Source organism: Ostrinia furnacalis, unplaced genomic scaffold (assembly GCF_004193835.3).
Source record: "Ostrinia furnacalis isolate ACB-3 unplaced genomic scaffold, ASM419383v2 OfSCF1067, whole genome shotgun sequence".
NCBI classification, from domain to species: Eukaryota; Metazoa; Arthropoda; class Insecta; order Lepidoptera; family Crambidae; genus Ostrinia; species Ostrinia furnacalis.
In genome coordinates this window covers 527,509-539,142 of record NW_021131306.1, presented here as the reverse complement: position 1 = coordinate 539,142, position 11,634 = coordinate 527,509, and the positions used below count along the sequence as shown (strand labels likewise).

Genomic DNA, 11,634 nt, shown 5'->3' with positions numbered 1-11,634 from the left:
TTTCAACAAAGTCGCTTACGCAATACCCACCCGTGTATTTCCACCACCTGACCCGTTTGAGGGTTGCTTTGAGTGACGTCTTGTCCATCAAACTTCCGAACCCGTCGCTGCGTGTACATTGCCGATTCACTCCTTCATCACTTACCCTCGCGTAAACTAAACCAGAGATGTAGCGGCTACGCGGTGTTGTGTCGTCGGAGTGCGTAAACGCCGACGGATGACGTCATTATCGTGATTGAAGCGGGGTTTCGTTAGGGTTGCCCGATGCTAAATTACCTATAGCGGTGGTGCAAGGCTTGGGGAACTGGATTAGGCAGGTTTCTTAATCGAGGCTGACACTCCATGCAGTAATGGCTCGTAATAGTGTGGTAATAGTATGCGTCTGAGTACTCAGACCGATTTATAAGCTTAAATCCATTTTTTGAGGGTAGTCGTTCTAGAATTAAAATCTAACCCCTGGGATCTGAATTGAAATTTTAATGCTTAAGTATGAAATCAAGCCTACTTTCGTTTCTGAATTCAGAATAATATAAGTCCTAAATTGATTTGGCATCAGTAAACCAAAGTTGTTCTCAAAGAATCTCAAAGTTGATTTACTCTTACTTCATTATTCATAAACCGGGGGTTAGGCTATAAAGAAACCAAACTTGAAGAGTATTAAATCTATTATTAAACTAAAAATATAATAGAAAAATAAATAGAAATTAAAACAATATTATTGAATTAGGTACTACACATTCTGAGATTACTCGTATCATATGCAAACATAGAGACGGTAATTTAAATTGAATCAATTCAATCATCAGCACTGGCCCATTTACTGTCCCGGAGCAGTGGTAGGGTTAATACTGGGACGTGTAAAAGTGCTTTTTAAAAGCCTATTTGCAAAAATAAATGAGTTATAATTTGAGTTTTTTTTAGTTTTATTTATATCAGTATGTAGTTAAAAATTGCGAATTATATTTAAGGGGCCAATAGACAGCCCTGACAAGCGGAGTTAAGACGTCCCGTTGACTGATTCGGGACGTGAAGGAACAAAGGTTAGTTTAATTAATGCTTAGTGATATTTCGCGGCCGCGGCGCTTGTCAAATATTATTGTTCGTGTTTTGTTGATCTACCCTCGTTTGGGGTGTTGAGGTGATTAAATTATGCGATATTTTCTTTAGGGTGATTAAAAAATCTATTACTTAGTTTTTTAACTGATCTAGATTTAGCTGATACTGTTTCTATGTAGAAGTCGAAGTCAGTTGCTGAGAATATTTGATTCGAAGTTTTATTAATTAAAAATGGCAAAGGTAAAAAGAAAGAACCATGTGAAAAAGTAGAGCTTGTACTGTAGGCGAAGGGTTTTTATTGAAGAAACTATGTTAAATTAGAGAACTTGTATTATGCTAGTTATACGTACGAGTAGGCACTTATGGGTTACTGCTTTACTGAGATCTTGATTAGAATTAATATCAATCAATCAATATTATAATATTATCAGCTTATCAAGCGTTTCTCGTAGATCTTTCTTATCAATAATGATATTTGCCTATTTTTACAAAGAAATATTTCTTGTCAAATTGTAGATTCTTCCAGCAATCCTAACGATTGGCGGGGTATCGAACCCGGAGGCCGCAGGGCACGACGCATCACGTAATGCAACTCACGAAGGCAAGTGAGTTTTACTTGTGTGTGTACGTGTACGCACATAGTCTATCAAAACATTTGAACAACGAACAGCAGCGTGCCACACACATGTAAAGCTCACTCGCCTTCGTGAATTGCAACAACTATACAGTAAGGCTCTTTTTTGTCTTCCGTGTGATTTTCTTAGATTTCAATATAGAATGATTTGTGGTGTGTGTGTGTGTGTATTTATGTGTGTAACTTTTAAGGTCCAATTCAGTTGTGATGTGTGCAGATTTAGTAAGGGTTTTATTAAATAAAATAATCATGTAATGTATGTAACATATATATTTCTTTGAGCTTTTAATTGCATTTTGAAATACAACATAAAATATTAAATAAGATTATTAAATTTGGTAAAATCAATATTTCAACACCTTTTTTATTAAAGAATGAGCAAAAATCTCTCATCAGAGTTAGCGTATACATAATATTTGTCGTATGTTTATCGTTAAAATGATAGTTTTAAGATTTAAAATTTTTGATTTAAGTCACTGGTAATTTGAGACTACGTAGTAAGGGAAGGGCGTAAGATAGTACTGCTTAGTAATCATATTNTTCTAATTAATAAAAAATGACAAACAAACAGCTATTGAAGAGCTTTAGAAAGACCAAATTGCAAAAAAGACACATCTTATAAAATACAAGCCATTCTGCGTAGATACAAATAAACAATAAAAGTAAATCCAATCAGTACTCTTAATTATTTTAACAAAGTCGCTTACGCAATACCCACCCGTGTATTTCCACCACCTGACCCGTTTGAGGGTTGCTTTGAGTGACGTCTTGTCCATCAAACTTCCGAACCCGTCGCTGCGTGTACATTGCCGATTCACTCCTTCATCACTTACCCTGAACTGAACTAAACCAGAGATGTAGCGGCTACGCGGTGTTGTGTCGTCGGAGTGCGTAAACGCCGACGGATGACGTCATTATCGTGATTGAAGCGGGGTTTCGTTAGGGTTGCCCGATGCTAAATTACCTATAGCGGTGGTGCAGGGCTTGGGGAACTAGATTAGGCAGGTTTCTTAATCGAGGCTGACACCTCCATGCAGTGTCGAAGATACAGTAATGGGCTATAATAGGATGCGTCTGAGTACTCAGACCGTCTATAGGCTTAAATCTGTTTTTGAAGGTAGTCGTTCTAGAAATAATAATCTAACACCTGTTTTCTGAATTGCAATTTTAATGCTTAAGTACGAAATCAAGCCTACTTTCGTTTCTGAATTCAGAATAATATAAGTCCTAAATTGATTTGGCATTAGTAAGCCAAAGTTGTTCTTAATGTACTTGAAAGTTGATTTACTCTTACTTTAGTATCCTACCGGGGGTTAGGCTTAGGCTTATAATGCAACCAAACTCGAGTATCAATCTAAATACACTGAAGAGTATTAAATCTGTGATTAATATAATATACTAAAACAATTTTATTGAATTAGGTATTACTACACATTGTCAAAGTCCTTATAAATTCTGAGATTATTCGTATCATATGCAAACATGGAGACGGTAATTTAAATTGAATCATTCAATCAATTCAATCATCAGCACTGGCCCATTTATTGTCCCGAAGCAGTGGTAGGGTTAATACTGGGACGTGTAAAAGTGCTTTTTAAAAGATTATTTACAAAAATAAATTAGTTTTTTATGACTTCTATTTATTGTAGGTAGTTAAAAATAGCGAATTATATTTAAGAGCCCAATTGACAGCCCTGACAAGCGGAGTTAAGACGTCCCGTTGACTGATTCGGGACGTGAAGGAACAAAGGTTATCTTAATTAATGCTTAGTGATATTTCGCGGCCGCGGCGCTTGTCTAATGTTATTGTTCGTGTTTTGTTGATCTACCCTCGTTTGGGGTGTTGAGGTGATTAAATTATGCTATATTTTCTTTAGGGTTATTAAAAAATCTATTTGGTCTCTATGGCTGGGTTGCACCATCTTACTTTAACTTTGACAAACGTCAGAAATCTGTCAAACTCCATACAAAAAACATCCGTTATCGTTAAACTTACGGTCAAAATTAGGTGGTGCAACTCAGCCTAAGTGATCTAGATTTAACTAATTCTGTTTCTATGTGTCGATGTCAGTTGCTGAGAATATTTTGATTCGAAGTTTTTTGTAATCAAAGGTACATAAAAGAAAGAACTATGTGAAAAAGTAGAGCTTTTACTGTAGGCGAAGGGCATCTTCTGTAAAACTATGTGGAAAAATTTGTGATCCTATTTTATGCTAGTTGTAGGTACGTACGAGTAGTTACTTACATAATAATAATATGCATTACTGAGATCTTGATTAAAATTAATATCAATCAATATTATACCAGCTTATCAAGCGTTTCTCGTAGATCTTTCTTATAAATAACGTATTTTACGAAGAAATATTTCTTGTCGAAATGTTGCTTCTTCCAGCAAACCAAAACATCGGCGGGGTATCGAACCCGGGTGCCGTAGAACATGACGCACCATGCACTACTCCATAATGTAACAACCTTCAACATCTGTTATTGTTTTCAGTGTACTTTCATAGATCTCATTAATAAAATATTGTAACTTATAATAATGTTATTGGATACTTTTATATCCAGTTTGCATCATTAGTCTGAGTGAGTGTGTGCGTGTGTGTCTGTAACTTTTTAGATGTGTGTGCAGATTTAGTAGGGGTTTTATTAAATAAAATAATCATGTAATGTATGTAACATATATATTTCTTTGAGCTTTTAATTGCATTTTGAAATACAACATAAAATATTAAATAAGATTATTAAATTTGGTAAAATCAATATTTCAACACCTTTTTTATTAAAGAATGAGCAAAAATCTCTCATCAGAGTTAGCGTATACATAATATTTGTCGTATGTTTTATTATTATCGTTAAAATGATAGTTTTAAGATTTAAAATTTTTGATTTAAGTCACTGGTAATTTGAGACTACGTAGTAAGGGAAGGGCGTAAGATAGTACTGCTTAGTAATCATATTAAAAATAGTGTTGTACTTCTGTCTTGTTTGGAACTTTATGAATGATTTTATAAAGGAAACTACATCGTCTCAAACTATCAATTTACATCGTATCTCTCGACACTTACATTACACAGTTTACAATATTTTTTTATTAAATATAAAAGAGCTTTTCACTCGTATGTACCGTATATACACTTCGTATATCTGATGTTACATTGGAAGATATCTCTCAATAATTCTGAAGGTTCTAAACGTATACAATGTAGTCAATCCTTTCAAAGAAAAAACTGTATAACGTATCACTTTTTAAATATATAATTGGTTTCTCAACCAATCAATAATGCGGGTATAATGGTATACAAGTGTCACAGACGTAGGTCTCCTAACATTATGTACTTAATACTAAATAATAAATAGCAATCTCGCATTGAGAGCGTACCTAGAGCAAAATTTACACTAAAGAGATTGTTTGTAGCGTTCAACTGAATCTGTCAGTGTCTGTCAAATTATAAAACTGTCCTTCACACCGAGGATAGCGTAAGTGACAATGGCGATACTACCGACTGACAGCTGACAGATCCAGTCCAACCCTACACGTTCTATGTCATATTTACAACACGAACAAAATGAATGAGATTGGATCTCCGAGATTGCGGCATCGACGGATCTCTCCAAAAAACAAGAACACTTCAAAATATACATAAAATAAACTAAAGACCACATTAATCCTAACTCTGATTTACATAAAAAATTAAGTAACACAAAAAAAAGATATTGCAACGATTTTTAAAAAAATACTGAAAGAACGACAACGCGACGTCGGTCTCCTCGACCACATGCAAAAGGCAATTGCAATTCAAAATACGAAATTATCCATTTTTAGAATATTAGCAAAAAATATACATTTACAAGAGATCGAATCGAACTTTTATGACTTAATGTGACTTATATTTACAATTATCGAAATGGAATAACGTAGTGTGGAAGAAAAGCGTGGCCTCTCCGGCCACCAGCAACCGTAATCGACCTAAAGGCAATATTTTGAAAATATTCTCTTACATCTAAACGAACGTAAGACGTTTGGCGTATACTTAAATCGCTAGTCGTTAATTACACTAACCGAACTATGCGGTGAACTCTAACAATAATTACCTAAATAATTAAATTGGCAAAGAGTTTCGAAATACTTGTCGTCGGCACGACCTAACCCTAGCAAGGTTAACGTAGCAGGATATGGTATCATCACAACTGATGGCCCGTCAGACCCTATGTACAGTCTACACGTATTTACTGGAAAGCTGCTTCGCTAGTTCCGTATACTTCAAAAACTTGGAGTGGGGACTCTCATCGAAAGATTGCGAGGGGCTCCTGGGGTCCTGAGGGGAAGCAGCGTTGGAGCCGCCGCTCTTGTGGGTGCCAGGCGACGCGGCGGCCGGCGGGGCCTTCATGGGCACCGGCTCCGGCAGCGCCCCATCCTTGACGAAATGCATTTTGGAGAGATGGTGTCGATATGCACCTTTGGATATGAAGGGAGTGTCGCACAGAGCGCACTTCATGATGGAATCTGTGACGACAGCGTCGTTGCAAGCCCAACTGAAGGTCAGAATACTGGGAGGGCCGGCCGGGGACGGAGCCGGCGCGGGCGCACGAGATGGGTTAGTTTCAGTTTTGTCGCATAACTTCTGCAGGGCAGCCAGGGGATGGCTGCCGCTGCGACGCGACGAACTAGGCTCGTTTCCCGAACCCCCACCAGCTAAGTTGTCGAACATAGACGAGAGCGCACCCAAGCTAGATGGCGGCTTTCTATCAGCCCCAGGAGTATGACCAGAGCGGTCGCTGGCTGGACTGCGAGGACTAGCAGCGGGGCTGGGCCCTTCGCTTTCGCGTTTGGCGACCGGTTTGATATCGTCTTCAGTTGAACTGCCCGGCCGGGGAGGCTCCTCCTCCTCATCGACCTCAGTTTTAACACGGACTGGCTGACTGCTCAGATCCACGCCATTCTCACGCTCCTCATCTTCAGTAACTTCTTTCTTTATTCGAATTTCGGTAGGACGATCTTCTGAAGCGGGAGTTTGAGAACCGCGAGTGTCAGGGGTGGTACGAGGCGTCATGTGATAAGCATCTAACTTTCTATCGGGAGTGAGGGATTCAACTCTGCTGCCGCCACGTTCAGACATGGAGCTAGATTCGCTGCCACTGCGCTCTCTGCGACCGTAGCCCTGCTGATGATGATAGTTCCTCAGCATGTTCATCGTTTGCTGGTCTACCAGCGGCTTTGTATAGTCTACACTCTCATCTATTCCTAATCTTTTCAGAATACTAGAGCCGATGGGTGCATGAGCCGCCCCACCGGGCATTCCGGGGACAGAATGTCGCGATCGCGTGTCAAAACTCTTTTCTATCAATTGTTCTATGGCATTGAGTACTGACGGAGACGAGCTTTGATCATTGCTAGCGTTGGGATCTTTGGAACTAGGGGAAGAATCGTTCACCGAAGAAGGGGAGCGGTGGTGAGCAGAACCGGGAGAAGGCTGTTCATCATTAATGCTCTTGCGACCGTCGCGGCCGGTCGGCGTGATGTGCCCGGGCACGTCAGGAGGGATGATATTATTCGAAAGAAGTGCGCTCTTCAGAAAATTCCTTTGGCTATTTGACATTGGCGCGCCTATGCATTGTCGTACGTGTTCAACGAACACCGCAGTCTCAATTTTATCACCGCATTTTTCGCAAGTAATCCTACTACCCACCCCAAAATCCCTAATCGGCTTCCCCATGGGAACGCCGTTTCCCTCACCGTTTTTGAACTCGTGTTGTGCTCTCTCTAGTTCGAGTAGTTTCCTAACTGGAAGTGATTTCTTCCTTTTTTCGCGAGTCTGTCGACGCCTGCCGCCACTCTCAGTAATCGAACGCATTATGTGCTCTTTGTAATGTGAATTCTTAACCATATGATTACTCAATTCTTTCAAGGAACTAAATGCTTGGTCGCAAACCTTACAAGTTAAGACTGCGCTAACATGACTACTAGTGCCCGTGGTGGGAGGCGCCGCGTTGTTGGCCCCAGGTCCAGCAGAGGTTGAGTTCTTGGCTTCATCGGAAGACTTCCACGAAATTATTTGCTCTTGGGATATAATATTCGTATAATGCTGAGTTCGCTGCATGTGACTGGTCATTTCAGCCAGGGATCTGAAGCTCTCAGCGCACCACATGCATTTCAATATCTGCCTAGTTTGTTCCGCACCTTTGCCCAGCCAAACGTCTTGGCCACGAACTAACTTCCTAGGAATCGGCATGTTTTCCTTGATCAGCATATTCAGATCGCTCTGATTAGGCTTGGAAGAGCTGCTCGAAGATGATGAATTGTGTGAAGGCGTCGAAGGTGAGCTAGATGGCGGCTGTAACGACTGTGGTATGGGGCCGCCCCCCGATGGTGGTACAGGAACATTAACGCCACAGTGTTTCGCTTCTTTCATATGGACTGTCAAGTCTGCTAGAGAATTAAAGCTCTTCTTACACCAGACGCATTTTAGAACGTCTTTAGTTTGATCGGCGCCTTTGTTTAGCCAGTGAGACTGCCAGGCGGAGTGCCTGGCGGCTGCATTGGGTGCTAAACCCGCTCCTAATGCGGCGCTCTGGACTGACCTAAATAATTCTTCGCCACCCAATCTGCTGAGCTCGCTCATCTTCTCTAAGGCCTTAGTCGCATCACTAGGTGTAGGAGCTCCATGTTTGAGTTTACCGTTCCAGTCTGCTGGCACGCCTCCTTTGGGAGACAGGCTGGCTGCAGCAACTGCGGCAGCAAAGTATGGCAAGTGCGGCGCGACTGGTGTCGTCCACGGCGAAGGCGTGGGTTTGTACTCGGTTCTCGAGCTTTTCCTGGTCGGGACCGGTGACGGAGAATTCTCCGGTCCTCTTTTCCTCGTGCCAACTGAAAGGTCGAGAGGTCCATTTTCATTCTTACTCAGATTGACAGCGTCGTCTGCGTCCTCGTCGTCGTGGGGCGAGTCGCTGCGTTTCGTGCTGAAGTCTAATACGGCGTCGGCTCGTTCGGAGTCGGTGAGGTCCTCCTGACAGGACATGAGGAGTCTCTGCTGGGCTGCGGCAGCTGCGGCGGCGCCGAGGTATGCTGCGACGGCCGCCGAGTGCGGGGGCAGGAGGGCAGCCGGGAGGGCGGCGGGGAGGGCAGCCGTCAGCGCGGCGGGCAGCGGGAGCCCCGGCCCGCTGCGGCCCGAGTACACCGAGTCATTGGAGGGACACCGCGGCGCGCCCGACGACTCCCGAGACAGACATCTCGGGCTATCCCTGCGGACAAAAACGACTGACGTTAGATTGACGTAATTCACTTACTAAATTTCCTGTTAGGAGACGATCAATTTGAGATGGCAAAAAATTTGCATATTGCCTGTAAACATACTTTTAATAGCCTTTTTTGCGTGAGCTTCTATTTCGGGGCTAATTAACATTTTGTCATAATGAATAATAATTANTTACCCTACTTAATGTTTGATTTGTTGTTGTACAATGTTTTCGTTATTATTTACGACTCATCCCCGTTCGCTGTCCGTCTCGAAATCAGGCCATTACCAGCAATAAACAACGCAGAAAGTAATACACATGAATTAAAAGGATAAACCGGCCATTAAAGGCAACAATAAACGTTTACGACCATACGAAGATGGATTATTATATTAAATCCACGGCACAGATACGAGTTTATCGCAATTACTCATAATAATGCAGATATTAATCACAAACAAATGAATTCGACGTAAATTGATGAAAACGCGACAAATTATTTATGATTCGGCAAAGGAATGTTGTTATTGATAGTGAACTTTGATATAAAAATAAATATTTTTACACTAAACAAAAGTTAGTAGATGGAAATGAATGAAATAAACACAAAGTAACTTAAACTAAAGTTATGAAATTTTTACAAATTCTTGGTCAAAATGTTTGATCAGTAAGACTACCAATTTCACACCAGTTCTTTTAAATAACTTGGTTGCATTTTGAAACCAATTGGAATGAATTTTATTTCTGGAGCAAGATTTTTTTTGAAGTGGTAGCTGATCACCAGTCTAATGCAATGAATTTGACAAATCAACAGTAGACTAGTTAAGAGTATTTTAAAATTTTGAAAGCTTAGGAAAAAGTAGGAATCAAAAAGATAAAGTAAGTAAAAACTAAAAAGAACAAAGTTACAAACTTCTTCGCTTCGATGAAAAGTAAAAAAAGTATCAATCCAATGAAAATAAACTACGTAAAAAGTAAAATCTACACTCAACAGTATTCGAAAACAATAGAAACACGGCGCATTAGATACGAAAACTATAAAACACTTGATTAAACAAACGTACCTCACGTGGTCCGGCTCGACAATCATTTTGGACGCAATCTTTTCAATATATCCAAAACGATGCGCCACGAAGAACTCTTGGATCCATCAAACAACACTCAGATAGGTGAACACAATTTCAAAAGACAACCAAGTGACTTCCCAGTTTTAGGAATTGTAAACACGTCGCGAAAGACGCGCCGCGATCGGCGGTCGGGAGGGAAGTGCGCGGAGCCTGCGGCGGCCGAGACGGTCCCGCGTGGAATGAGACCGCTTGATTTACGACCCGCCTGCAGCGCCCCCGCCCCGCACGCCCCTCGCCAGAGCGAGACAGCCGCCAGCGTAGCAGGCCAATCCACGCGCCAGACGGAGACGGCCACACGTATTCCGCTTCGAGGGGTGGTGCGATGCGTAATGCAAGCGTGCGTGCGATGCGCGAGGTGGACGTGCAGTGACGGGCGATCGCTCTGATGACAGCCGACTGACACAGCCGAGCTCTCGGCGACCTGACTCACCGTCTTAACGCCAATGAAAAATGTACAGAAGAACCTTGACGGCCAATAGGCGCTATATAATTTTAATGACTCTGTTTACACATTTATCTCGTCGCTCGCTCACAATACGTCCGAAATGTAAGTCTCGGGGGCTTAGAAGATTGGCCGGACGGGGCTGACGGCGTTGACAAGGAAATGGTGCGTTAACAAAACGTTGAGACGAGTCCTTTTAACAACACCGGGACAGACAGGGGACAGGGACGGATTTACGCGTATCATGAACAGATTTCCTGCTTTGACAAAGGAAAATATTCTCAGGTTTATTTATTTACGAGGGTGAAGTAAGAAAGTTACTTTCAGTTACGATGTCGCCAAATTGGGTAAATATAAGTAAAAGTCCGACAAAAATCAACAAACCCAACGGATATTGCATCATCGACGTAGTTATAATAAAACAAGGAAAAATCAAACTTACTATGACATGTATACCTCTAAACTCAGTCTGAACTGAGTTACGAGCGTTAGAAGTTTGATGATTTACATACTAGATTTGCTTTTTGCGCGCAAGTTTTGTAAGAAATTGCAACAAAATATTGAGCTATTTTTTTATTGCGCTGATTCTACTCCACACTGATGTCTGGAGCCTTTAATGGATGGTATTGTTTGTTTATACATACAATGTCACTATTTTGTTGCAATTTCTTACAAAACTTGGGCGCAAAAAGCAAATCTAGTATGTAAATCATCAAACTTCTAACGCTCGTAACTCAGTTCAGACTGAGTTTAGAGGTATACATGTCATAGTAAGTTTGGTTTATTTTACTATTTTGTATCCAAAAAACATGGTTTGGTCGATGGCCGCGCGAAAAAAAAAAGACGCCAATTTCCGGCATTGTCTTTTATGAAGGATACCCATTTTTTTTATTCAAAATAAGCTGCATTTAATTACTGTCGACCTATTTTAATGTTATCAATGAAAAAAACTTAATGGACGCGGAAATTGAAAATTTAATAGATCGTAATTCTGGAAGCAAAACAATCTCGTAATAACTGATTCTCACTCAATAGATAGAAAAATAATATCGTTGATAAATGGCAGCTCTACACAAGCAGCGATGTGATATATTTGTAAAGCCATATCAAAATCCCAACTAATATTATAAATGCGAAAG

At 40.9% G+C, this 11,634-nt stretch overlaps 1 protein-coding gene across 1 annotated transcript; it reads right to left on the bottom strand.

The window, feature by feature from the left end:
* Window positions 1-4,386: 4,386 nt before the first annotated feature.
* LOC114351025 (protein tiptop) lies at window positions 4,387-10,409 on the bottom strand. Its single transcript, XM_028302061.1, has 2 exons — window positions 9,991-10,409; window positions 4,387-8,932 (listed from the first exon to the last, which is right to left on the bottom strand). Exons 1-2 carry the CDS (start codon window positions 10,014-10,016, stop codon window positions 5,911-5,913), a joined length of 3,048 nt encoding a protein of 1,015 aa, XP_028157862.1. The 5' UTR covers window positions 10,017-10,409; the 3' UTR covers window positions 4,387-5,910.
* Between the last annotated feature and the right edge of the window lie 1,225 nt (window positions 10,410-11,634).